At 37.5% G+C, this 26,932-nt stretch overlaps 1 protein-coding gene across 3 annotated transcripts in view; it reads right to left on the bottom strand.

Annotated features, from left to right (window-relative positions):
* The window catches only part of LOC126481002 (L-serine dehydratase/L-threonine deaminase-like), an 86,795-nt gene that overhangs the window by 22,887 nt on the left and 36,976 nt on the right, over nt 1–26,932 (bottom strand). For all 3 annotated transcript variants that reach the window (XM_050104451.1, XM_050104453.1, XM_050104452.1), the window contains exons 4-5: nt 21,877–21,980; nt 5,978–6,102 (exon numbers count right to left, since the gene is read on the bottom strand). In XM_050104451.1, coding sequence (XP_049960408.1) covers nt 5,978–6,102; nt 21,877–21,980 — 229 coding nt within the window. The remainder of the gene's footprint in view (nt 1–5,977; nt 6,103–21,876; nt 21,981–26,932) is intronic.

The raw sequence follows: 26,932 nt of genomic DNA, 5'->3' as shown, positions 1-26,932 counted from the left end.
GCAGTAGCCCAAACTCTTTTTAAGTCTAAACTGAAGAGTTTCCTCATGGCTCACTCCTTCTATTCTGTCGAGGAGCTCTCGGACTAGCTGACAAATTAAGCAAATTCCAGTGTTACATTGTGGATTTTCTTTATTTAAACTTACGAACTGTCGCCTGAATACGTTTCTTATATTTCATTTTATCTGTTTCTACTATCGTGTTGTTATTTCATGTATTGACTCATTCCATGACCATGGAGACTTCTCCTTAATTAGGTACCATGGAACAATAAATAAATAAAAAAAAAAGTTAAACACACTCAAAAAGCACTTCCAGTGACTTTGGTACCATAACAACACAGGGGATGTTTTGATTCAACACGATAAGGCTCAGCCGCACATTAGGACTTTTGAACACACAATGAAATAGGGTTGGACGGTGATAACCAGCTACCTTATAGTCCTGACCTACCTCCCTAAGGCTGCCACTTATTTGGGCCATTAGGGGATAGCTTTCATGGAAGACTCTTTGAGGGTGATGAACAGGTGATTCACGCAGTGAAAACAATGGCTTTATCACTAGAACAAGGTCTGGTACCAGCAGGACAAACATGCTCTCGTGTTTTGCTGGAGGAAAGCCACAGAACTGGAAGAGGATTACATGGAAAAATAGTGTGCGTTTGGAAAGCATCATTCTTTCATGTGTGTAATTACATTCTGGGTGACACACTTCCATTTTTAATATGCTGAAATTGTTGCTTAATTTAATAGTCAACCTCCCTATTTGTCTCACCATAATCTATGTTTCTGACTTCCCGTATGATGCATCTGCCTTTTTCAGTCATTGAATCTATTTATATTCTGCATCTTACAAATCTATGACCACATCTGAGTATAAATTGGTCTAGGACTGACAGATCCTGTGAAATTTCTTTACTATTTGATAAAATTTATTAATTAAATCTTGCCCTTGCTAATTCCAATTTTTATTCACTTTTTTCTGGAAGAATATGTTAAGGGCAAGCATTTTGTCATTCTTCGCAAATCCTATTAATGTATGACCTCTTATCACTGGATGGTATCATACCCAAATTTTCCCAATGTGCCAATGCAAATGCGTCAACACAAAATGTGAAGAAAAGATTCCTAATGACTCAGGATAATTTATTTAGTTGATCTATTTAACCACTCTCTGGCCTTTTTGCTCCCAGGCTTGAAGTTGGACCCTGGTATGTGCAGAGCCAGATAATGAAAACTTACAGACAATGAACAATCTATCAACTTTGTTTCCATGCAGTAAGTGCATGATAATACAGAACTGTTTCTTGTCAGGCACTGTTACAATATACACTCAAGATGGCTGCCTTTTAAGTTTTTACAAAACCAATGAAAGAAAAACATATTTGGGTATATATCATTTTGTTGTTTCTCCAAATATTCATCTTTAAAACTTGTTGAGTACCAGTCTGCTTTAATTGTTCTGTGATGCTTCAGAGAAATGGTTGTGACATATCCAGCATAAACAAAGAAAAAACAGCAATCATCTTCTTGAAAGTATCTCATGAATGAACTGCAGTTCTTGGCTTTGGTTCATTTTGGAACAGCCGAACACTCAACTGCTGAATAATTTGCAGCTCATTCGAATACATGCAAGTTTTGTCTCCTGGTACAATGTTGTATATGTATTTTAAATTGCCCTGATCACATTCTTTGCACATTTTCTTACATGAACTCATACCAATCCGTTTTTTAGCTTTAGTTAAACTGTAAAGGCTCCATCAGGAACAGAGCTCTTTCACAGAAAATGAAAGGAATTACAGTCTTCGAGATCCCTAAGAATACATCTATATCAAACTAACTTACATGTCAATATTTATCAACGTTACAAAATTCTCTTAACCAACTGCAAACAATATTTCCTGATGGCGACTGACAACAAAAAATTGAATGAACTGATTCAAGGTACTGTTATTGAGTTAAGCCTGTACAAAAATCATTTAAAAAATCACCAAATGGAAGCATTCACATGAAAATTCTATTACACCATTGATTCAAACACTCATTGTAAGCCAACTACCTCAGCCAGTTTCTGAACTGTCATTGTTTCAACAACAACAAATTTTAAAATAAGTTGTCATTTGTAAAAATTTAAAGGTGACTTCCATAAAAATGTTGCTGCTATGGTAATGAAAGACTGCAAAGCAATTTACTGCATTCAAAAAAAGAGACTGTTTGTGACAGAGAGAAATTGAGAAAGCAGGTCCATGTGAGCACTGACTGATCTTTCTGGCTCTTAGTGATTAAAATTCTTCCGGATATTATTGCCGCGTCATTGCTAAAAACTAACAACAATAATAAACTAAAATCGACATTTTAGCCGAATTGCAACGGCCTTCCTCAGGGCACGAGTCGTGCCCTCAGGAAGGCCATTGCAATTCCGTCAAAACATCGGTTTTAGTTTATTATTGGTGTTAGTTTTTAACAATGATGCGACATAATGTCCAGAAGAATTTTAATCACTATGACACTGGCTGTGGATGCCTTTGTTCTTATTTCTGGCTCTTCTCAAGACAAAAAAAAGGCCCATTGGTTTCATACCTGGCTGCTGAACTGGCCATTGACTAGGGCCGCTATAACCAATCCATCTTCCACAAGACTGAAAGTCAATGGGATTCCTCGCACTGAGTGTAAATTGCGTCTGGCCCTACCACTGAAAGAACATTAGCCCATGAATTCTCGGTGCCACATCTCCCAGAAACTCCAGGTAGATATGTTCAAGGAACATTTTGTAGCTTACTCCATTTAGTTGTTGAAAGGAACTAAGTTCTAATCACAAAACCACTGACAGCATTGGCTCATACACACGCAGTGAATTAAACAATGGAAAATACAGGATGGAATAATGACAGTATTATGAAAAGAATACACTGCTACTCACCATATAACGGAGATGCATGAATGTGTTCATGCGTATATTGTCTACTTTAGGAGGAGGCCTTTTGGCCGAAAGCTTACTCCTTTAACAACCTTTTTGTTGTGCTTACTTGTGACTCAACATATCTGCTATATGGTGAGTAGCAATCTATCCTTTTCATAATATTGACATGTAATGAACTGAGTGACCAACTAAACTACCAATATTTGTAGGTTTTTGTCATTCTTTACATGGTGCACTCCTAGTGGTGTAAATGCCCCCTTAAACATGTCATCAGTATCTAAAATATGTAATTAGAACATGATGGCTTCAAGTACTTTGTTGCAGGAACTAATCTGCAACCTCTACTGATTGTGATGCCCAACTGCTACAACACCTGCATCTTTCACAATGACACAGGTCTACCTGTTGTCCATACAAGATTCTCAAAACAGCTGTCAGAAGTTACGTTCAGATCACACGCGAACAGCGTTTACCGAAGGCAACATTGTGTTGAATTAAATTTAACATATTTCTGAGTGATAGTTCTGAGATACTGTCAAAGGATTGGTGCATGCAGAAACTATATTGATTTGTGCAAAGAACTTGGTCTCTAAAAAAGTCATTTTACACAAGTATGTTCCACAATGTTTATAACAAATTAATGCCTCCACACTTCTCCCCCTGACCCATCTCAAAGACCTTTTTGCAAATGCACTGGACAGTCCATTCCATCATTTGCACGTTTTGTCTGATTGTTTAGATCATCAGTGTCCTCATTACCAACCTAAGTGCTTCTGAATTCCAAAGATGATTGATTTTAGATTATTCTAGTAAACGAATCATGGTGGAAAGCTTGCACACTGCAGTAATAACACTACAAACAATATGTGTTTCTGGCCACTACATGACTCCAGTCATGTGCTGATCAATTAGTCATGTAACAAATGCAAAAGAATTTGTACTAGTTAAAGCTGAAAGCTGTAAGGATGGTAATGTACATACAATTAATCCAAGATACGGGTGGAGTTGTATTAAGTCAATAATTTGTATCATACACCAGTCTGCAGTGATCATTCATAAACATGAAAGTATTTGGAAAGTTTGGCATCAGGAGTGTTAGTTTATTTGGAAACACTTCACTTTAACATATTAGCTGAAGATTAAGTTTTAGTCTGCCAGAAAGTTTTGTGAAAAAATATCTTTAACAAAAGCTGCTGTTTACAACTATGTCAAACATACTGATCACAGAACAGGTGATCAAAATTGATTAGCCCTAGATTTGAAGATATGAAACAGATAAAAAGAGTGATGTCATGTTTAGAAAAATGCTGGATGCAATATTTTTGCTTGTAGCCTTGATTTGTAACAACAGGGAGTGGAAAGGGAAGAGCAGCAGCATGCCACTGTGCCATTAATCTAGGAGTAGGAGAGAAATAGCAGCCTTTGTGCAGGCACAAACAGTGCAGGGTGATTCTTTAAGACTTCATAACTTTCCTTACATGCAGAATTTTATTGAGAAGACTTTACTCGTAGTAGAGGTATGGTCTTGTATCACAATACAGTAAGTTTTGCCCCACACATTCAGTTTCACTTTGGCTGCACGTGGTTGCCATTGACCACACAGCATACGTCCCATCTGCAGTCAATTTCTTGCTACACTTTTTTCAGCATATCTGGCATCAGTTCTGGGTCTGCAGCAATAATCTGACCTATTAACTCTTGGAATATGGAGGGGGCTCAAGCCTAGATAACAGGGTGGTCATGTAATCAGAACCCCCAAAACCAAGCCAATGACCTCTGAAGTCATTTTGGAGAGCATCTTGCATTTCTCTAAGGTAGTGAAGTGTTTCTCTGTCTTGTTGGAAGTGAATGTGTCCATCTTGATCATCATCATGGAATAAAAACTTCAAGCACATTCAGAAACATACAACCGTTTATGGTTTTTTCATGGAAAAAAGAGAGATCTGTACACCTTAGTTTTACTGAAGGCACACTAAATAATACACTTTTGGGCTACCATGAATGTTTTCCACATAGTGGTTTGGCTTCTCACTGCCCCAAATCCTGTAGTTGTGTTTGTTGACATTCCCAATGACAGGAAATGTTGATTCGTTGCTAAAAACCATGTGAGTACTCAACGTTTTATTTTCCTCAGTCCAGCATAACATTTTTTGCACAAAATGCATAGCATGCCTCATCTGTATCTTTGAGGACATGTAACAATGTTAGTCTGTATTACTGCAGGTGCAATCTTTCTCATAACACTCTTCAGACAGTTGATTGAGGAACTCCAAGCACTCGTAATGTACAATGCATTGATTTCCTGGGACTGTACACAAAATCCACTCTCACTCACTCAACAATAGCCTCAGAAACTCATGGGTGACATGGAGATATGTTATAATGATTTCTACAACCAGTTTAAATGAACTTCTGATGCCGGTAGTGAATTGTAGGTCTATACAAGGTTCCTTACAGTTATCGGTAAAATTTATGTTGATCCCTCGTTGCTGACTTTGTTTCTTCCATCTAACGAACATATTCAGGTCCTGTAAAGCCTGTCATTTTTATTTTCAACTTTCCGTCATCCTTGGTGGGAAAATTTGATACGCAACAAGAAGTGAATGAAACTTTTGCAACAAGATGGCACCTTAACCATATGTCTAAGTCATCCCAATAAAGTTCTATATGTAAGTAAAGTTGCAAAATCCTTTTAAAATCTCCCTATACATAGTGGTAACAATAAATTATTGAATCTGTGTGAATAATTAGTTTCTAACTGTTCTTTCATGGATTTAATGTATGTCTTAACTCATTCTGCATCAAATGAAACAATAAGTTACTGTTACCAGTCACTGTTTCAAGAGTAAACTTGTTGTTTCATTCACTACTCACAACAATCACGGTAAAGCCTAACATAAAATGTTCACATTTAAAGTCATTTTACATCCTTAAAGGTTTTTCTTCATGGCGGAAACTACAAAACACAACACAGTACATGAAGCACTGAATGAAGAATGAAAAATAGCACATACTAAATGGAAATGACAGTATGTATTCTTAGGTAAACTGTGTACATACCTACTTCCTTGAGGCCATCCAAAATACCTGTCAACAGGCCACCACCCCCCACAGATGCGACTATTACAGCTGGTCTCTCGGGCATTTCTAAACTCAGTTCTCGTACAACAGTTGTGCAACCTTCCCTGCAAATAAAACCTGTATGAGAAAGAGAAAGGATATCTACTTGTTTACAATCACTAGCTTCTTTTAAATGCTTGTAACCACAATATTTTATGAATTTGCAAACCTTGCTGAAGACTAGGTACTTAACACTTATGATTAAAAATTGTATCTAGTACCCAATGGTGGTCTCTTGAGATTTGTCTGCATTGCTATTCAAAAATGCAGACAGCCACAGTGCATATTTTATCAGAACAACATGAAAAGGATAGTTGCTACCCACCATATGGCAGAGATGCTGAGTCAGATAGGCACAACAAAAAAACTGTCAGGAAGTGAGCTTTCGGCCAACAAGGCCTTCAGTGAAAAAGTCACACACACACACACACACACACACACACACACACACACACACACACACACACACACGACCACAGTTCTGGCAGCTGAGACCTGGTCTGGCTTCAGCTGCCAGAGACTGTGGTCATGAGTGTGCATGTGTGTGTGCGTGTGCGTGCTTTTTCTTAACACTGTTGCGTTCCATCTTGGATTTTCTATTGTTTGATTTTGTAGTAGACAATGTTTTTGACAAAAAATATTTTTGTAGAATTCCAACACTGCATTCGTAGAGAGATCAACAAATGTATTCTACCACATTACTTCTTTATTTTTCTCATTGTCATGCTGACAAATTGGGTGAATGGTGACTATAGTCTGATCCAGAAATGATGGCAGTTCGCGCTAGAGACACGGATGGAGATTGCATTGTTGCCAGTTCCGAACGACATCTGCGGTATGCCCATACAAATGCATTGCATTCGAAGAAAGCTTGTATACTGTAAATTATATCTCTTGTTTGCTTGTACAGAATTTCTTGCTTACCACCACCACCACCACCACCACCACCATCATTAATGACAACACACAACAAATGGAATAAAAATTCAATAAATAACTCACTACGATCACATTTAATGCTCACGTTAGTTACAACATTCACAGCAGAGCGCTGAGAACACTACTGAAAGCTCACTGATTGCCAAGAATGTGTGACATAGATGCACAGAACAAGCGTAAACTCTACCGCCATTATCCATGACTCCAACTATAGTTTTGAATGCGTCCATTCATTATCAAACCATTACCTGAGTAGTTCTGAAATGATTAATAAAATAACACTTGTACTCTGTCACAGCACAGATGATTCAGTGTATAACAGCACTTATATTAAGAATGCAGAATGTACAAAGTTTAAGATTTGTGAATAGCTTAAATGTTATTTCATTAATCTTTTCAGAACCACAGTGGTAATACTTCGATAATGAACGGACATGCTCAAAACTAGTGCTCATTCACTGATCCAAAAAACGAAGAAATAATAATGCAGAATTACATTTCTGAAATTCATTATCTGGCGAAGAGCTTACATGTGAACTTCAGACACCTTGAATATTTTTCAGCACACTATCACAGGTTGAATCACTGCTGTACATATTTTGTTGAAACTGAATCAAAATCTACAAACGCAAAACAGAGGTAATTCATACTCATCACTCCATTTAATTATTTTACTCACCACTTGTGAGTGGTCCACTGTCTTATATCCACTTCAAAAGCCAATTCATTCCTTTGCGTGATCAAAAATTGAATATTTATGTACGAGGTTGGAAATTATTTTCATGCAAATCTTGTTATAGTGTAGAATAGGCTGATATGTCTATAGCCCCATGCCCCAATCTGTCTCCTTTCTTGTGAAATTCGACAATGATAGCATTGTTCCAGTTTTGGGAAACTGTTTCTTTTCCACACACATTCTGTAAATAGTTTTGGAAGTTCATTTCTTTCAAATAAAATACATTAATAATTTCGTCTGGATATGTGAATTCCAGACAAATGCCTCAAGAGCTGAATGTTTGATGACCAAGAAACATAGAGAAAAGCATACAGGAGTCAGTGCAAAAGAGTGGGTAAAGTTGGATTAGGAGACAAAACAATCAAGAGTGCCTTGAAACAAAGCACAAGGCAACAGCAAAAACTTTTTGGCATATTTTATGAACCTATTTGTGTTGTGTGAAAAGGGAGAATAGAGCTAGCTCAATTAGAAGGTGGCAGTTTTTGAAAGATGAATTGTTTATCCAACCTTGTGGAAGATTAATTATTATCACTGTGAGACAAAACATTAACAAAATGTAAATGCTTGGAGTGAAACTAAAACAGTAGGTAGAGGAGTTGGAAGTGATAAAGTTCTACTGATAGAGACTCAATATGACGATTAGATGAGAAAGCTTCTCCAAGACTGTACAACACTCTCAGGTAGCTACAATAGAAACAAAATCATTTCTAGAAGTCCAGTGTTTGATGTAGTTTGACACTGTACAGCAGTCCATGGAGGTCTGTAAGCCAATCATTCTGGAGAGCTATGAGAAGTTAAGAGAAGCATATAGCATAAGTTTATTTAGCTCCTGATCAGGTAAGAGCATGCATGTGGATAATAATGTGATTAAGTATAAGAAATCCTGCGATTTGAAGTGACTGCTTCAGTTCGCCCTATGAAGCTCCTGAGAGAGATTTTAACCAGTTATTGAAACAGTAAGGAGATGATATTGTTTATAAAGGGCCAGTCAAGTGGTATAGCTTTTCAATGGGAATGGCAGCTGCTGAGACTTGTAAAATAATGAAAGAGTTTGGTTTGAAGTTACGTTGACTGTACTGGATTAAGACATGTTGGCAGACTAACCTTAGCGAGTTTTGGGGTAGTGAGATACTTGGTTCAAGGTTGGGAACTATGAATGCTTTCCGTCAGATGTGCATCCACAAAATAAAAACATTTAAAAAGTTGGCAGATCCAGAAATTAGATTTGGAACTGTGGAATGTTAGAAAAAAATGACTCATTGCAGCCCCAAGGGCCAGAGTAGTCTCTCTCTCTCTCTCTCTCTCTCTCTCACACACACACACACAGAAAGATGCAGAGAGTATGTGTGTGTATGTGTGTGTGTGTGTGTGTGTGTGTGTGTGTGTGTGTGTGTGTGTGTGTGTATTTCTACCTTAGTTAGCACTTTATATAGGGCAATTGTCCAAATACTTAGCAGTCTTCTTAGTCTTGTTTATGATTGTCCAAAATGGTCAATGCCTCACTAAGTATTAATCAGGTCAACAAGAGAGTATGGAATTTTTGTACGTCTTCTTGATCAATACAAAAATTTAAAACTTTTAACTAGTAAGTGTATGTCTGGAATATCAGTATGATATTTTAATAGACAATGTTTGTCTACCATTCCCAAAAAAAGTATTAAAAATATTCCTCCTATGACGATTGATGTATTGACAAGCTGAAACTTGTGAATACTATTTGAAAAAGTAAAAGTAACTGAAAGGATACTCAGAATGTAACTGCCACACTGCATAATCACAAACACACCTGACCATACCAAAGACTGAAAATAACATTTTTCCTTTCTTTTATATTCTGATATTACTTGAAATGAGAAGCAGTATCATGAAAACCACAAGGTATCATCCATTAAATTTAGGGTGTGCCTTCTAGGAGAGCTGAGAGATTAAAGTTATAGCAATCACATTCTTAGTTTTTAACATGAGAACTGGATCACTGCACTAGCCTCTTAGAACACAAATGGGCCAGAGAAGTTGAACGGCAGCAAATAGCTTGTATGACCTGACCTATGATTAGATTCTCAATCCATGCTGGCATACTGACGGATCAACAGGAGCTGGACTTCAGTGACATCTTAGTGAGATGATCAAAGGAAGCACTTATTCCACAGTTTGTCCATGCTGAAATCACTATATCTACAAATTAAATCATTAGTTAAAAGGATTTTCACTGCTTTCTTTACCACTGAGACCTACAACAATGAGTCGACACCAGGCTTTCAACATATGGAGTAGAGTGGCCAGTGTTGATGCAGTGATTTAATGGGGTATAAGAGATGGATGAACCTTATGTGTTCGGGACATCCCTAAGGGGTTGTATGTGTTGGCTTCTGGATGTACGCAAGACCACACTTGCAGGGAATTTTGTAAAAAAAAAATAATAATAAAATAAAATCAGAAGTGGATCAACACAGTGGCGTATAACAATGAACACACTTATGGCATCAACTTTATCATTCTGAGACTTCGTGGTAAAGGGAGCAGTGGAACTTCGTTTAACTAAAGATTTGATTACTAAAGACAGGATATTTCAGACTGAAAAAAGCACGGGCTCCGGCACTTTCTTTGATCAGCTTGCAAAGACGTCACTACAGACCACTTCTATTGATGCAGAAATATCCTGGGATAGATCAAGTGCCTAAACACAGGATATTTCATACAAGCTCTTTGCTGCTGATCATCATCTCTGGCCATTGTGTGTTCTGTGATGCTAACAGAGTGACACAGTTCTTGGGTTTCACATAGTCTCTCAGATTACTTGAAGATGACTGACATTTGCGACCATAGTATCAGTGAAGAAGTGGAGTTTCTGCAGCTGCGTGCTCAAATCCTAATAAATCAAGCAACATGCTGCAAAAATATCAAGATGCACTCGCACGATCTTATATTCAATATAATGTGAATAACTACACAAAATGAATGCAGTATTCTCTACAAAAATAATTACTATTTAGTTGTCACAATTGTTTTATGACGTACCAAAACCCATACCAGATTCAGGAAATTCTATGGAGTAACAATTGTAACAATGGCATAGTACTGACAGACTGAAATGCCACATCAAGAGCACTACATTAATTAGCACAAGATCTGAATGAATTAAAATTAAACAGTGAATGAAACACGGCAAACTTAAAGGCCAAACAGTCGAACTTTATGAAAACAGGAGTACATAGAAAATGAAGACTTATTTTATGGAGAAGTAAAAAGATGGTCTAAAATTGACAGAGAACACAAAATAAGATATCTACAACACGAAAATTTTTATATCTGAAGTTGAGACAGGCTGTTTGTTGAATTACCAACTGAATTTTACTCACGCTTTACTGCTGTAAAGGGTTCTTTTTGAAAAGAACATTTACTGTATCTTACTAGTCTAACAGTGCAGTTATTACCCTCAACAAATCCTTGAACTTAAGGTCTTAACAGTTTCCATTGTTTCTAAGTATTGGGTTAATGTTTTAATTCTGAGTCCTTCAGCACCAGTGAGGATTGGCAATACCACATATGTTGATTGCAAAGGGCAGTCAGAGCTTTGTGGAAATGGTAGGGATGAGAAGAAAAGGAAAGAAAGAGGTGGGGCAGTATTTCACTTCAGAACGAATTTTCACTCTGCAGCACAGTGTGCATTTATTTGAAACTTCCTGATAGATTAAAACTATGTGCCAGAATGGGACTTGAATCTGGGATCTTTGCCTTTCATGGGCAAGTGCTCTACTGACTCAGCTATGCAAGCACATCTGCAAAAGATATTGTGAAATAATTGTGAGACGTTTCCCCAGGTTTAACTGAAACTGGCTAGTTGTAAATCCACAGAAAACAGCATTAATGAATTTCCACACAGATCAAAATAAAAATGCACCAGTATCAATAATGTGTATGTATAACCAAAAGATCAATGCTGTTACTGAAGCCAAATTTCTTGGGTTTCATATTACAGAAAATCTTAACTGGAGTTCTCACATCACTTTCCTACATTCAAAACTAGCAAAAATGAGCTATATAGTAAGAATTCTTTGCTACAACACTAGTGCTAAAACTGTTGTGGTCTGGAGGTGTCCACTTTGATGAAAATCTCGCTGCTACCGAAAAAGACTAATAAAGGTGTCCTGGTAGGACAGATGCGTGGGTTCAAGGGCAGGACACACACAATGAACATAACTCAGAATAGCGAGTAGCAAAATATATTACTCAACTTTGGTAATGCTGGCTTCAGCAATTGCAGAATGCAGGATTGGCCTATCTGTACTGCGATGACTATAGTTCCATGAACACAAACTAATAATGTTCTCTGAACTTAAGCCAGAAGAAAAATAATATTATGTCTTGATGTATTATCCAAAGAACAGTTCCAAACTAACAGTACTCGGTTAAATATCTAGGTAGGCAGTATCTGTTCATACACTATAATTCTATTAACTGTTCTGTTTCTAATGAAGGCTAACTACTGTCTGTCTATTGGCCACTGTTTCTATCTCACTTGACAACTTGAAGACATGACGAATGTTCTGCAGGAATTCCATAGCAATACTTGGGCTGCCTTACAACTTGTAGCTGCTTGTGCATGGTTGCTTAAGAGCGTGTGTATTATAATATAATAAAATAATGGAACAGATGATGATAAACTGTTGAAATGCGTGGGTTTTTAAAATGTATTGAATTAGTGAGATTAATTTTTCGGCATGAATGAGAAGCACAATAAGCTGAGCTACGCCTGGAAATAAGTTCGTATTAGTTCATATTATTTTGCAGGGTGAAGTAGTTTCTTTCTCCGCTGTAGATTTGTGCTTATCGTTCTTTTTAATGCTACATTTGGTCGCCGTGTTCACCTTTGAAGTCTTGACCGTGTTCCCATTAAGCTTATCAGATCTTCGTAATTTTCCAAAGTACACAGGTGGGCTTCAGTTCTTGTAATTATCGTACTATTTGAAATAACAACTCACGCAACCTTTCTGTTAATAAAACAATACTGTATTTTTCTAAACGGTGCACATATGAAATACGTACTCCTCACTTATTCATAGCGACCCCAAAATGGCGGTCAACAATTACTCGCTAAAAATGGCGTGCTTCTCACTCGTTCACTAGCTGAGCACGAATCCTTCCTTCCTTCCTCCTACTGGTACAAGAAAAACTCCTCTGTTTTTTAACAACTGAAAATCAAAAATACCAGACGGTAGGCATAGGCTCTATGATGGGCTACCGCTTCATCTTTTCTCTTTCTCTTTCTCTCTGCCTTTAAAGAAGACGAAAACAAAAGAAATGCAAAAGGTTTATCACAGTATCTTCCTGGTGGCACTGCCGCCCCAGAGAGAGAGAGTCTTGCGGGCAGCCTGACTGGTTTGACGCACAGCAATGTTTCTGCTGTAGACAGACAACATGGTATTTCTGGTACCAACTGTTGCAGCGGCAGCTCAGCTCACCACAGGAACAATTAGAGCCATACTCTGTATGTGCCCATTGCTGAGGTATGGTATCATTTTTTTGGAGAAATGTACACCACCTCAAAACTGTATTCAGGAACCAAAACACAATGATGATGAGTAATTCGACAAGCAAGCGGCAGACAACCATGCGAACGTTTCTTTAAAAACTAAAAATCTTACCCCTTCTCTGCAATGATAAACCAGAAATAGTTGTGTGTGTTAAAAAGAGTATAGTCAGGAAAGAAAACTTCTTTATTCAAAACAATATTGTCCACAATTACAGTACCGGATCGAACTGTGGCATACATGTTGCTCATTGCAACACTACACTGTACCAAGAAGGTGTATATCATGCAGAAATGAAACTATACACACATACAAAATCTCTTTCTGAAGTAAACACCTTTAAAAGTCTGTGACATCTTACCTACTGCAACACTGCTTTTATTCAAGCTCTCAGTACCTCATGAATGAAAACAAGTCATTCATACCTTTAATTACAAATGTACAGCATACACTCAAATCTGTATTTATTCATTATGAAATGTAAACAACACACTATTCATTTTATGAAGCCAATTTATTATAAAAATTTAAATGACATTGTTTTGCAACTTGTAAAGTCAATAGGCAAAAAGATTTTCTGTCCAATATCTGCTGTACAATATATTTACTGAAAAGAGATTTATATGGAAAAAACTTATCAGAACTCACGACCCAACCTAATGGTTTTTCTTCCAGCAGTAGCTCTGACACCATTCATTAATCCCCACTCCACACTGTGTGTGCCTTATTACCTACTGCCTGCTGGTTTGCTACTGGCAGCAATTTATATAGCACAAAGAAAGGAGGATGTTTCTTCATTCCATCAGACACCTGAAATCTCTTTACTCTTCCAAACTAGTCTGCTTTATTTACCCTCTAGTACCTCTTTAAATACTGCAATCTGCTTGCCATCCAAGCCCACAACTGTGCTCCATTTCATTGCCTTTATCCCATTTTCCTGATAATATTTCTCCATTTTCTGCTTTTCCTTCTGCATCATATACTTCACCCATTGCTCAGTACCTTACTAGGTACTAAAATTCCTCACAATGGCTAAACATCCTTAAGCATTGAATTCTAGAACTCCAAGTACAAAGGTAATACATCACTCACTCCTATAACATGAAGATGAAATGATGATTTTTCCTTTTACATTGGTATACCACTTTGCCCCTAGTAACATGTCTACTAGTAATTAACTTCTCATGGTCGGGTTTCACAGACATCTAGATTTATCTAAAGGACATAATATTCACGGTCAACTGTAGAAAGTATTTATTTTGCTATTGCGGTTTTGGCCTTTGGGCCATGTTCAAGTGGTGTAGCAAAATATTATGCTTCAGTACATCTCAGACTTTAAAATAAGTCCAACATGTGCTGAAGCAAAATCTTTTTGCAGCACTATTTGAAAATAGCCCAAAGGCCGAGCTGCAATAGCGAAATCAATAACTTTTACAGTCAATCATGAATATGATGTCCTCTCAAAAATGTCTACTAGTAGCCAAGAAATTACCAGCAACTGATATTTCACCCCCCCCCCCCCCCCCCCCCCCCCCCAAAGTCTGGTAGAGCATGTATCCAGCAACCTCTTACTTCAGTTTGAATTGCTTCATGAACTGTTTCTGCTATCTGTGACTACCTTGGCTCATCATTCTGAATTGATTTGTGTCCTGTCACATTACTTATCATGCCCATCAGTGTCATGTTTCAGCAATATGGCCATAGGTCTTAGGTGTTTCAACCTGGTTACTACCATTCTATGCTCTTTCCCCTTCTATGATGTTATCTAAATTCCACTCATCCTCTCGATGTCCAATACCCTCCATTAAAATCACAGAAGACTGCCTTTTGATACTGGATACCACTACCATAGCAACTCGCATTACTCCAACCTTCCCAATACAGACATACTTACTTCTGTTTATCTCATAATAACTGTTACCATTCTTAAAAGAACACTTATCCTCAGTGCTATATCCTTCTGTCATTTAATGCACCAACTATATGGTGTGTAGTTAACTTTACTCCTTATCTTACTTGGAAACTGCAGAAACAGCATTAAGTCCATTTTCCTAAAATTTATATGGGATTGAAAATACTGTATATATTCTCTAGACTGAGAAAAGTAACACCATATTTCTTATATATTCACATCTTTTACAACAACACACATTGGTGTGGTCAATTTTTGTTGCATTCAATTGCAGTTTAAAATAAAACAACTTATGTTGTCTCTCTACTAAATGAAAAACAATTGCAGAAAAAGAGATCTATTTTTAGAGAAGATAGATATTTCATCATGAAAGCAGAAGGAGCTCAAAAATCTTTCACTCTAGGAAAATACTGCAAAAACACCTGACACTCAATATTTACACTCAAACCAGATTCAATACAAAGTAACACACAAAAAGTTTACTGCAGTAAGACAAATATACAAAAATATTATTTGAAACAACAGAAGGTGGAGGTTGAAATCTCAACAATATTATGAAAGGGATGCGTGCGTGCGCGCGCGCGCCCACACACACACACACACACACACACACACACACACACACACACACAAAAGTGAGCACATCTCAAGTGCACTTGACTACTATCTCCAGCCAGGATGCAACTGTGTCATGTCAAGTGCAAGTAGCAACCCACAGAGGGGTGGGGTGGGGTGGGGTGGGGAAGGGGGAGAGAAGTCCAGAGCTGTCTGGCAGAGTATGCAGGGACCAGATGGCAGGATGAGGCTGCCTGGCCCAGTGTCGCGAGACTGTGGAAGAGGAAGAAGAAGGGAAAGGGGGGGGGGGGGGGGCGGCAGACGAGGAGCAGAAAGAAAGAGGAGCTCTGTGGGGGAAAAACTAGTGGGTGTGCACTAGAAAGTAGCACGCAATTGGAGGTGAGGGGACATGAGTTAGGAGGAGATGACAAGACAGAAGGGAAGGATGTGGGGATAGTAGGTTACCATAGGTTGAGGCTGGGATAATATCTGGAGCAGAGAATGTGTTGTAAGGATAATTGCCATTTGCACAGTTCAGAAAGGCTACTGGTGGTGGGGAGGATTCAGACGGCCTGTGTTGTGAAGCAACCATGAAATCAAGCATGTTATGTTCAGCTGCACATTGTGCCACAGGGTGTTCCACTTTGTTCTTGGATACCGTTTGGTGGTGGCCATTCATCCTTGTGGACAGCTGGTTGGTCGTCATACAAATATAAAAAGCTGTGCAATGATTGCAGCAGAGCTGCTATAAGACAAGGCTGACTTCACAAGTGGCCTGGCCTCTGATGGGGTAGGAAAAGCCTGTGACAGGACTCGAATCTAAGAAGTGCTGGGTGGGTGGACTGGGAAGGTCTTGCAGAGGTTTGGGTTTGGGAGTGGCCTAGGGATGGACAGGATGTTGTGGAAGTCGGGTTGGTGACTGAACACCACTTTAGGAGGAGTGGTGAGGAAGGTATCCCTCATTTCAGGCCATAATGATACATAATCAAAAGCCCTAATGAAGGAAGTGATCCAGCTGATCCAGTACAGGGTGCTCCTTTATAGCCTGTTCTTGGCAGTAGTGGAAAGACTAGTGGGAGGGGTGGGGGGGTGGGGGGGTGGGGGACATTATGGTACTGGAAATCTGTTTGCGGACTAGGTCTTGTGAGACCTTCAGCATACTGGGAAAGGAAGTTGTTTTCACTGCAGATATGTTGTCCTCAGGACGCCAAGAGCAAAATGGAATATCCTGTGGCACAATTTGGAGCTGAACATAACATGCTTGATTTCAATGGCTGCTTCACAAACCAGGCCTCTGGATCCTCCCCTCCAGCATCAGATTTCTGAAATGTGTAGATATTTTCTTGCAACATATTGTCTGCTCCTGGAACCATCCACAACTCAACCTGCGGTAACCTACTGTTCCCACAACGTCCACCCAACAGTTCCTGCCCACCCCCTCCCCCCTGTCTATCACTTCCTCCCAATTCATGTCCCCTCCTCATCATTGTATGCCACTCTCTTCAAATGCATCCACTGGTCCTTCCCCTTTACTGTTCCTCTCTTTTCCTGCTTACTACTCCCCCCCTCCTCCCCCTTCCCCCTGTCCCAAAGCCACAGCCTTCCGATGCTGTGCCTGGCGGCCCTATCCTGTCACATAGTCCCTGCATGCTTGACCAGGCAGCACCAACTCTTCTCACAACACCAATACCTTGCTATCCCTCCCTCTTTCCTGCCTCACTCTGGGCTACTGATTCCACTTGACACAATACAGCGCATTATGGCTGGAGTGGTCACAGATAGCAGTACTGTTTGTGAGAGATGTGCATGCTTGTATAAATGAGTGTTTTTCTTTCTGAAGAATACTTTGGCCGAAAGCCCAATGTGTAAGTCTTTTCGATGTTCATGTCAACATGGCATCTTTAAGATGAGTGTCAATGTATCCTTTTCATAATATAAAAGATTATGAGAGATAAAAAAAAAATCATCAGTCCACTACAGTACCGTGCCAGTGTAGGAGATTTTCATAGAATCTACAGAAATTCTGTAGTACATATTCAACTATTTTCTTCACAACTTCCACCTCTTCACAGTCAATTGAATAACTCTAGAACGGTAACATGGAGAGCTGGGAAGCCTGGTGAGTTGAGGATTCTGAGGTTTTTTGAACCTGAATGAGTGATACACTAAGACATCAAACTCGTTGACAGTTAAAAGTCCCTTGTGTTTTGAATCATACTGAGATTCTGTGTTTGGTTATTTGGACCAGGAAATCATTTTTCTGGCACCTTTGTACATATGTTTCAGAACAAGTCAGGGGTAACATAATTTAATTTATGATAATAGTAGTCACTGAGACTATATGATTAACACAATCAAATTTCATAACAATATAAACTGATGTACAACATTTATTGTAAATATAATAGAGGGCAAGCCAGGGGTAACACAATTAATTTATAGTTACAGTAGTTGTTAAGTGAGACTATGTGATCAGTACTATTAACGGAAATGATAATATTAAATTATATAATAGACAATTGTACAATTAATAATATAAATTGATAAACTGGGTTACTTATTATGATACTCCAGAAATTCAGAGACAGAGTAGAAGCAGTGTGAAAGCAAGAACTGTTTGAACTTTATCTCAAATGCATTTAATGTCAGTATATACTTTAAATAAGAATGCATGAGTTATGCTATAACATAACTCCAGTGTAGTACACTCCTCTTTTGCATATATTTGTACTTACTGTGTTTAGATGTAGGTTAAGCTTTTGCCTAGTTCCCTACGTGTGTCAATTATAGTTACATTTGTAGAGTTTTCTTTTTTAAGATGTTCCCTTTTATAAAAATTAGTATTTCATATAAGGCAGAGGCAGTATTTTCAGACTTTTTGAAAGGGGTCTACAGGAATCCCTGCATTGAGCTTCCATCCTGACAATCTTTTTCTACAGTGGAGTTTCCCCATATAGTTACTCCATACATCAGTAGTGACTGTGTAATGCCATGATACAGCTTGTATTTTGAGTGAGAATCCTAACACATAGGCAAATGACCCAGTTTTTTTATTTCGATTGTTAAGGTGCATCTCCCACTTCAAATCCTTATACATATGTATGCCTAAAATTTCTGTGTAACTCACATTTGACACAATTATTCCTTTGATAGTGAAAACAATATTTTCATGATGGAGGCTTTGTGTGGTGTGAAAGTTAACTGTCACAATTTTTTCAGTATCAATGGTGAGCTTGTTGGTCCTGAACTAGCGTACTATACTATGCATAACTGAGTTCCAGTTTTCTACAGATTTTCCTCACTGTGTGATTTCAGTAGAATATTAAGTCATCTGCAAAGAGTACTGTGGTTCCTTGATTTACTTTTACCAGCCAAGTCACTTACATAGAGCAGAAACAGGACAGGTCCCACAACTGACACTTAGGGGACTCCATATTTGATTTTTTGCTCATTGCTGTGAAAACTAGAAACTGTTTTTGTTTCACTGTCTTTGTGTTTTATTTCTGTAACATGTGACAATTATTGTGGAATGACTGATTCACCTTTCAGATTGGCCTCTAATTCCACAATTACTTAGCTTATTCAAGAGAATGTTCTGATCAATAACATCAAAGGATTTACTAAGATCAAGAAATATTCCAAATACATGTTGTGTATCATCCACTGCTGTTAGTTTTTCATTTAAGAGAGACAAAAATTGCTGACTGGGTTGACTTTCCAGCTCTGAATCCATGTTGCAAGTCACTTAGCAGGCTTCTTCATTTAAGAAGGCTGTTTATCTTTTAAGACACATTTTTCAATTATTTTGCTGAAGTCTGACAAAACTTAAACTGGTCGACAATTAGAAATTTCACATTTTCCACCCTTCTTCTACAGAAATATTACTTTTGCAGTTTTTAGTCAGCTTGTAAAAACATCACTTTCAAATGTATTTACTAGGTAAAAATCTAACTTTCTGTTACACAACAATGGTCTTCCCAAGAGATTCCTTGCCTAAAGGACTTTCTTGTAATAAATAGTCTTTGTACCAAATATCAAAATCCAAAAGTGTGGGGGACTCAAATTTTGTTACTTGAAACTCAGCAGATGACTGAATGATTTTGGCATCATTCTCTTCTGGAACATACATGCAGTCACATTTCTTGACTCATTGTACGAAGTCCACAACCAATCAGTGCACGACAATATTGAATAATTGTGTGGTTGCAATTTTGCCCAGTACAACAGTCGTGAAAAAGGTACAGATTTTTCACTGTAGTAGATAGAGGTTCCCCCAAGTATTTCAACAACAGGCAAAGAACTTCAATGGCTCTTTTCTTTGTCCATCCTCAGGATAAACAAAAGAGTTCAGATTTTTTGGTCTTTCAGTTGTTGACCTATAAATGACGTGTAGTAGGTATGTTGAATGAGAATTTTTGGTAACGGAAGATTTTACGTTAAGTCAAATATGAGACTGTAATTATGTTATAAGCATAATTCAGTCACATGCTCCATTTTCTGCCAAAATTTCTTTAAACTTCTTTTGTGAATTGTGGTACTCATTCAGCTACTTTTCTCATAGAGTGTACAGTGCAATGTCTCCATACTTGATAAGAGAAGCTCCTCACATTTCAGGCACCCATTAACTCACATCCGACTAAACTGCTGATCAAAGTTTTCACTATTTATTCAGGACTACTCTAAATTTTGAGAACATTTTTTTCAGATAATGGGGGATTTTGAATGTAATGAAGTATTTATATAAATTTATTTTTATTAATTAAAAAACAGTAAGTTGCTTATAACCAAAAAGGTTATTTTGCTTCTCTTTAAATTGATGTAAACATATCTACACAGGCTTCTGTGTACTGACAGAGCCTGCATGGAAGTCTTCTTTCATTGGTGGTCACGCTACATATGAGAAGCACACATGCTGTTCCAAATACAAGAAAAGGTACATTAACTGCACTTCTTCATTAGTCTAGCATCAAATTACTTTGTCTTGGAAATTATTATGGCTGAGCTTAAAATTTATATCATGCTATTCAGTGAGCTGTCGCAGGAAAATATCTTGGTCATCTTTGATTTCAAACAAATTAATAATGCTGACCATGACCATGCACTTAATGCAGTGCAAATAGTTGGGACTTCTTTGGAATACTATCACCTCTCCCATTTTCATATTCTCAGCCATTTATCTTTGATGATCCGATAACATTAATCTATATTATTCACTGTTTGTTTCCCTCCTCTTTGGTGTACTTACAACCAGTACTCTCACTGGAACTTATGAGATATTTCTACAAACAATAAATTCTTGACTAAAGATCAGTCTTTGAAAGCTGGCAATAGTAAATACACATCCTTTGTTAAAATCAGTCAAATCTTCTGTACTACTTTCTGTAGCAGAAGCCACACATATCACTGACCTATATTGTTTCTGCAGTCACTGAAGCTTTCTATGGACTTCAAGACAAAGCATTCGACTAGCACAATTTCTACATACATGGCGGCAAGTCCATTAATGCCATGAAATGCGCTTTGAAGAATTCTGGACTGATGTGATTTCTGCAATGAGTGATTGAAATATAAAATAAATTTTGGAACTAATACTGAATTGGTTTTCTTGACAACTATGTTTTTGAGAACTACTACTCCATCTCAAATTTTTAACGAAAGTGCTCTGCAGAGACTATATGTTAATTTTTTTCTGAATCTATGAACAGTCATTATCCTTCCATGTACACAAATGAATCATCCATAGGTAGCCAATAAACAGAGTCATTCTGTAGCACAATTTGGAAAGTGATTTGTGAACTAATTAATGGCAAGGAAAGACATGTAACTCCTAGTTTCTTACGTTAATTTGTGAACAATGAAATGAGCACAATAAATGCATATGCAAACATCTTAGCTTGTCAGACTGACTAGAGCAATCCCAAGAACTATGAGAAAACAATGAGGCACAGTCTACAGGAGAAAAGTGTATAAAATCTGAGTATCTCCTTCATATCTGCAACATAACTACTTTTCATGGAAGTACAGCTCTTGTATTCTATCTAGATCTACAGTGACAATTTTCCTAGTTGTGCTACATGTTAATATTCGTAACAAGCATTTAACTTTAGTTACTATTATCATTTACATACTTTAAACACAAAGAAATATTACAAATTGTAGTAATTACCATATATCTGGGTGATCATATGGTGAAACATACACTGATCCCTTAATTTCATTCACTAATTCGAAAGCCTTGCGTTGGGCAGTATTAAAGTTATCACCATGACGCTGGAAAATAAAAAAGGAAGTGTGTTTAATATTATGAGCACCAGGAAATGGTGGGGGTGTTTGTATTCTCTGTACTACAGTGTTATTTTAAGACGACATAGCCTCAAAAAACATTACAATAATAAAAATTAGAGTATGGAAACAATACTCCCCATCATCTTTTTCTTCACCCATCCTCACAACAGGTAAGACATTATCAACCAAAGAGAAGTAAAGATGTGTTGAGAGGAAAAGAGACAATAAGTGAAATGAATTGTGCACTTTAGAATTAGCAGGGAAATGGAAAAGATTCCAAGAGGAAGGGAAGGATAGAAAGAGTAATAATCTAGTCAGTAAATAACTACAAATACAATAATTTAAAAAATTGTATGTAATGTAACTCAAGTCTAGGAAAGCTGAAGGATTTAAGGATATATTAGAGTGCAAGTTCCAAAGTTTAGGGAGTGGTTGTATTAGGTGGGAGAACCTAACAGCTATTTCAGAACTTGTTCTCCATATTTGAAGGGTGGGCATTATCTTGTACTCTAATATGTCCTTGATGTCCAATATCTTTGGAATCCATCCGTTTCAGAATCTTGAAGGCATATTCTGAGTCAGGACTGGTCCCTGAGCAGGATATATGACTGGGCTCCATCTAAATACATAGCAACCCAATTTTATTGTTATTTTAAAGAAGGGTTGACATAAAAAAAATTCATGGAGATAGAATACAGAATACAAGTAATTTCTTATTAAATACCAAACATATCTTTACAAATGCAATTGGTCCTTGTACGACTGGGTGCAGTTATCATATGTTACAAAAATGTGATTCTTCAGGGGAGTCATATCTTGGGTTATATTGATCACAGAAATAAGTGGTCAACTGTTTTGGATAGCCCTCGGCCTAGTGACCATTTCTGTACCTATCGGAAGAACTGGCATACTGCACCTATCCTATAGTGCAGGATCAAAAATTAAATATTACACTTCATCCAGCCCAGGCAAACAGAGAAAATTGCTTGGTTCCTTTGAATTAGGTGTACTCTAGTGGACTTAATGTGATTTATAAAAGCACAATTTGTTCATGTCTGAATCCTGAGAAAACTCCAAAAACCATGATTTGTTGGGTACGCAAGTACAAATTGTCGGGATGGCCACTCCTGCAGTTTCTTTTCATGGGAGGTCGTCGAAAATGTTACCATATGTTCTTAAGATAATATTTGCACGAAGGGTCGAAACTTAATATGCCCAAAGAGGTACCGCAGTAATAATAATAATAATAATAATAATAATAATAATAATAATAAAGGGCTAAAAAGGTTCTTAATATTCCTGAAAAGAAAATGACAGCCAAAAATTGGGTAAAATATCTCAAATGACATTTTTACTCTTTTATGATATAAATCATAAACCAGACATTTTCAACGAGTTGCAGTCGATGAGAAAAGCATTGGGAAAAACGTAAAACAAACGGCTGTGTGTTAACATTACATTATGCTTACTTATTTGTCATTTATATAAATGAATCACAGCATATAAATAAACTGTCAAAACTTTACTAATTTATAGCAATCATTTTATATAGTTTTCACACCCTGCTGTAGCAGACAAAAAAAAGACGAACCACCAGGGTGCCCCTACTCTGGAGCAGAAGCAAGGAGGAGAGTAAGTCCCTCTTGAAAAGACTAACAGAAAATTGGGGAATCAGCTGCCTTATCCTCATTCCTCCTTTCCCACCAAAAATTTGGACATGAAAACATATTTCTGCTTTTTTAAGCTGAAAGAGAATAGCAGACAGACAGTGCTGGTGGGAGATAGAGGAGACAGAACCAATAGAAGAGAAAGAGAGATGAAACAGAAAGGAGATTGAGAAGAGAAGGAGATATTAATGATCTTATCTTTGTGGGGGACCACAGTCATGTAGATTGTTTTGAAACAAAATCCTATCATTTAATTGTTAATCATGTATTTATTTTATATAATAATGATTTCAGCTTTATAGCCATTCTCAAGTCCATGTTGAAAGGTTAAAATATGTCTGACCTGCCTGTGACATGACATCACTGAAACAATGTATTTCTTGTCTTATAGAACAGTTGTAGTTTTCCATTGTGCACATTGTCAGCCATATGAATCTTTGATATGTACTCGTATCCTGCAATACAACAACTCATCTTATAAGATCAGAAATGACAACTAAGGGCAAGGTCAGATGCATTTTAAAATTTCACCATGAACTTGAGATTGGCTACAAAGCTGAAAGCATGACTATGTAAAACAAATGAACAATTAACAGTCAAGTGGCACTAATTTCTTTCTTTCTTCTTTTCTTTTTTTTCAAAAATGAAGAGATATTGATGGTCAGTGAGAGAGGGTGGCACATGCCTGAAAAGAGAAACAGTGGGAGGAAAAGAGAGAGAAGACAGTGTGGACAAAAACAAGAGATGACAGAACACCACACACTTGCTCTGGGGAGGAGGGTCTGGACCCTCCCAGACTGGTGAACTTTAACACGTAGGTATGGGAGAGGGCACATTTTGGACTGAAATTTCAAACACGTAGGTATAGGGGAAAAATAATTTGGATATACCAGAATTTTTGAGTTGCTGAGGTGATGAGGAGACAGTGGCTGTAGCAAAGAAAGACAAAAGGAGACCGGGTAAGTGAGAGAGGAGACAGTGGCGCTGTGATATACTGTAAATCAATGGGAGAAAAATGAGACAGAGACAGATGGTGACAGTGACAGTGGGATACTGAGTATGAAAGCTTCACTACGAAGAGAGACTCGGCAAAAGTATTTGGGATATTGCATGTTAAAACAGTGGGAATATGTTCACATGCCAAAATTTTTGGTGAACAAGGCAGAATGATAGCTGAAGCAGCTGGTTCTCCACTTTTCTGCCTGTCTTTTAAAGAGGAACTTACTCATCTTATGTGCTTATCTACTGATTTATACTATGGTATTATATGCTGCATGAGATACTGCTGGCAAAATCTGAATGAATTAATTGTCATTTGTGGTGCAATAGGTTGAATCAGACAATGCAATAGTATACATGCTTGGATCGCGAAGTCACCATTAACAGTACTAACTTCAGTTGCTTGTTGGATGCAGTGTTATCCTGTATTGTAGAACATGTGAACATTCAACTTCCTGATTTTATGATGTGGTGGAGAACAATAATGTAAACATTACTTATCAGTAATACAATGTCTGCTAATGATTCATTTTCCGTACCCATTACTCCGATTTTACACACTTTTGCTTTAGCTGTTTTTCTGACCTCAGAAATGAGAACTAATGAAGTTAATATTGTCTGTGAAATTTGTCTACTTAAGTTTTGGGCTTTAAAATATGTATCACTGTTTTTCTACGAAAGTGAGGAAAGACAGGCTTCCTAATAACAGAACTGATACTGAAAGTTAAATTTTTTGTCTCCAGTGGGTATTTTTTTTTGTTCCAAGCACATTTCTTTCCATTCACATTTCCGGTTTCCACACACATTTTCAGTCAGAATTAGAGCAGATTGTGCAATCTGCAAATTTAAATAACATACGTGCAATTTTCATTGTATTTAATTATAATAATTTCATAGAAAGAAAACAGTAGCACACCTGTGTGATGTACGCTTGCTAAGGTCGTGCTCTAAATTTCACAATCGTTTTGCAGTGAAGTACTTCCAGCACTTTTATTACATCCCAGTGCAAGCACAAAACAATGCATTATTGGACAGTGCTCTATTAAGCAAAACGTTTCACTTCATGCCCTCTACTATTCCAGAAAACTAGTCACAGCTATTGTGATACATCTTGTATACTGTTCTGTTACAATCAAAATTATTTGGAATGTAGTAAAACAAAAAATAGGCATGAACCTTACCTCCAGTTTCCAACTGCGGCTTTAGAGGAATGAACACACCAGATTAACCATGAAGGAGCATGCAAAGATTAAATACAGGGTGATTATAATTAAACTTTCAAACCGCTATATAAATAACACCACTGGTCAGGATGACATCAAAATGCAACGGAATATTATCGGAGAAAGAGGAAAACGTATGCCAGAAGAAAAATAAATAGTTACAAAATGTAGCAATAGATGGCGCTGTAAGCATCATAATTTAATAGTGGTCGACTACAAATGACAAATGAATCATATCGTTGTATTTAATTATAATAATTTCATAGAAAGAAAACATTAGCACACCTGTGTGGTGTACCCTTGCTAAGGTCATGCTCTAAATTTCACAATTGTTTTGCAGTGAAGTACTTCCAGCACTTTTATTACATCCCAGTGCAAGCACAAGCTGTATGTTTGACAATAAACAAACTGTACTACTAAGTGTGCATGTGTGTACTGGTGTGATACTGTTAGTTACATAAGCCAATCCACTACGGCAAGGTCATATCACATTGGATGGCAAAGATTGATTTTTTAATTGTCCCGAGGCCAAAAACCGCATAAAAAGCATCAATCAAAATCAAATTGGATTATTAATTACTGTGTGACTTGTGCCAAACATGTTCAATACGCTGTCCACCGTTTTCTGCAACATGTTGAAATCGAGGAACAGCATGTGCTATCTTGCATAAAAATGATCCCATTCACACACATCCATGCCGTTGGAGAGCTGGAATGACGTGGTTGTGCAAAAGACTCTCATGGCACTTACCAGTGATGGTACAGGTAACATGAACGGAAGCACCTGTCTCTTTGAAAAAATATGGCCCTATGATAAACGATGCCATAAACCCGCACCACACAGTGACTTTTCAGGATGAAGTGGTACTGGTTGATTTGCGTGTGGTTTGTAGGTTGCCCAAATTCGACAATTCTGTGTAATGACATATCCTATCAGATGGAAGTGGACTTCGTCTGTCAAAATCTTCCATGGCCAGTCATTATCCACTTCCATGCAAGCAAGAAATTCTAAAGCAAAAGTTTCTCTTGCTGGTAGGACAACAGGAAG

The sequence above is a fragment of the Schistocerca serialis genome, chromosome 5 (assembly GCF_023864345.2).
Source record: "Schistocerca serialis cubense isolate TAMUIC-IGC-003099 chromosome 5, iqSchSeri2.2, whole genome shotgun sequence".
Taxonomy (NCBI): Eukaryota; Metazoa; Arthropoda; class Insecta; order Orthoptera; family Acrididae; genus Schistocerca; species Schistocerca serialis.
The sequence above is the reverse complement of the archived record's forward strand: the minus strand, read 5'-3'. Positions and strand labels throughout refer to the sequence as shown.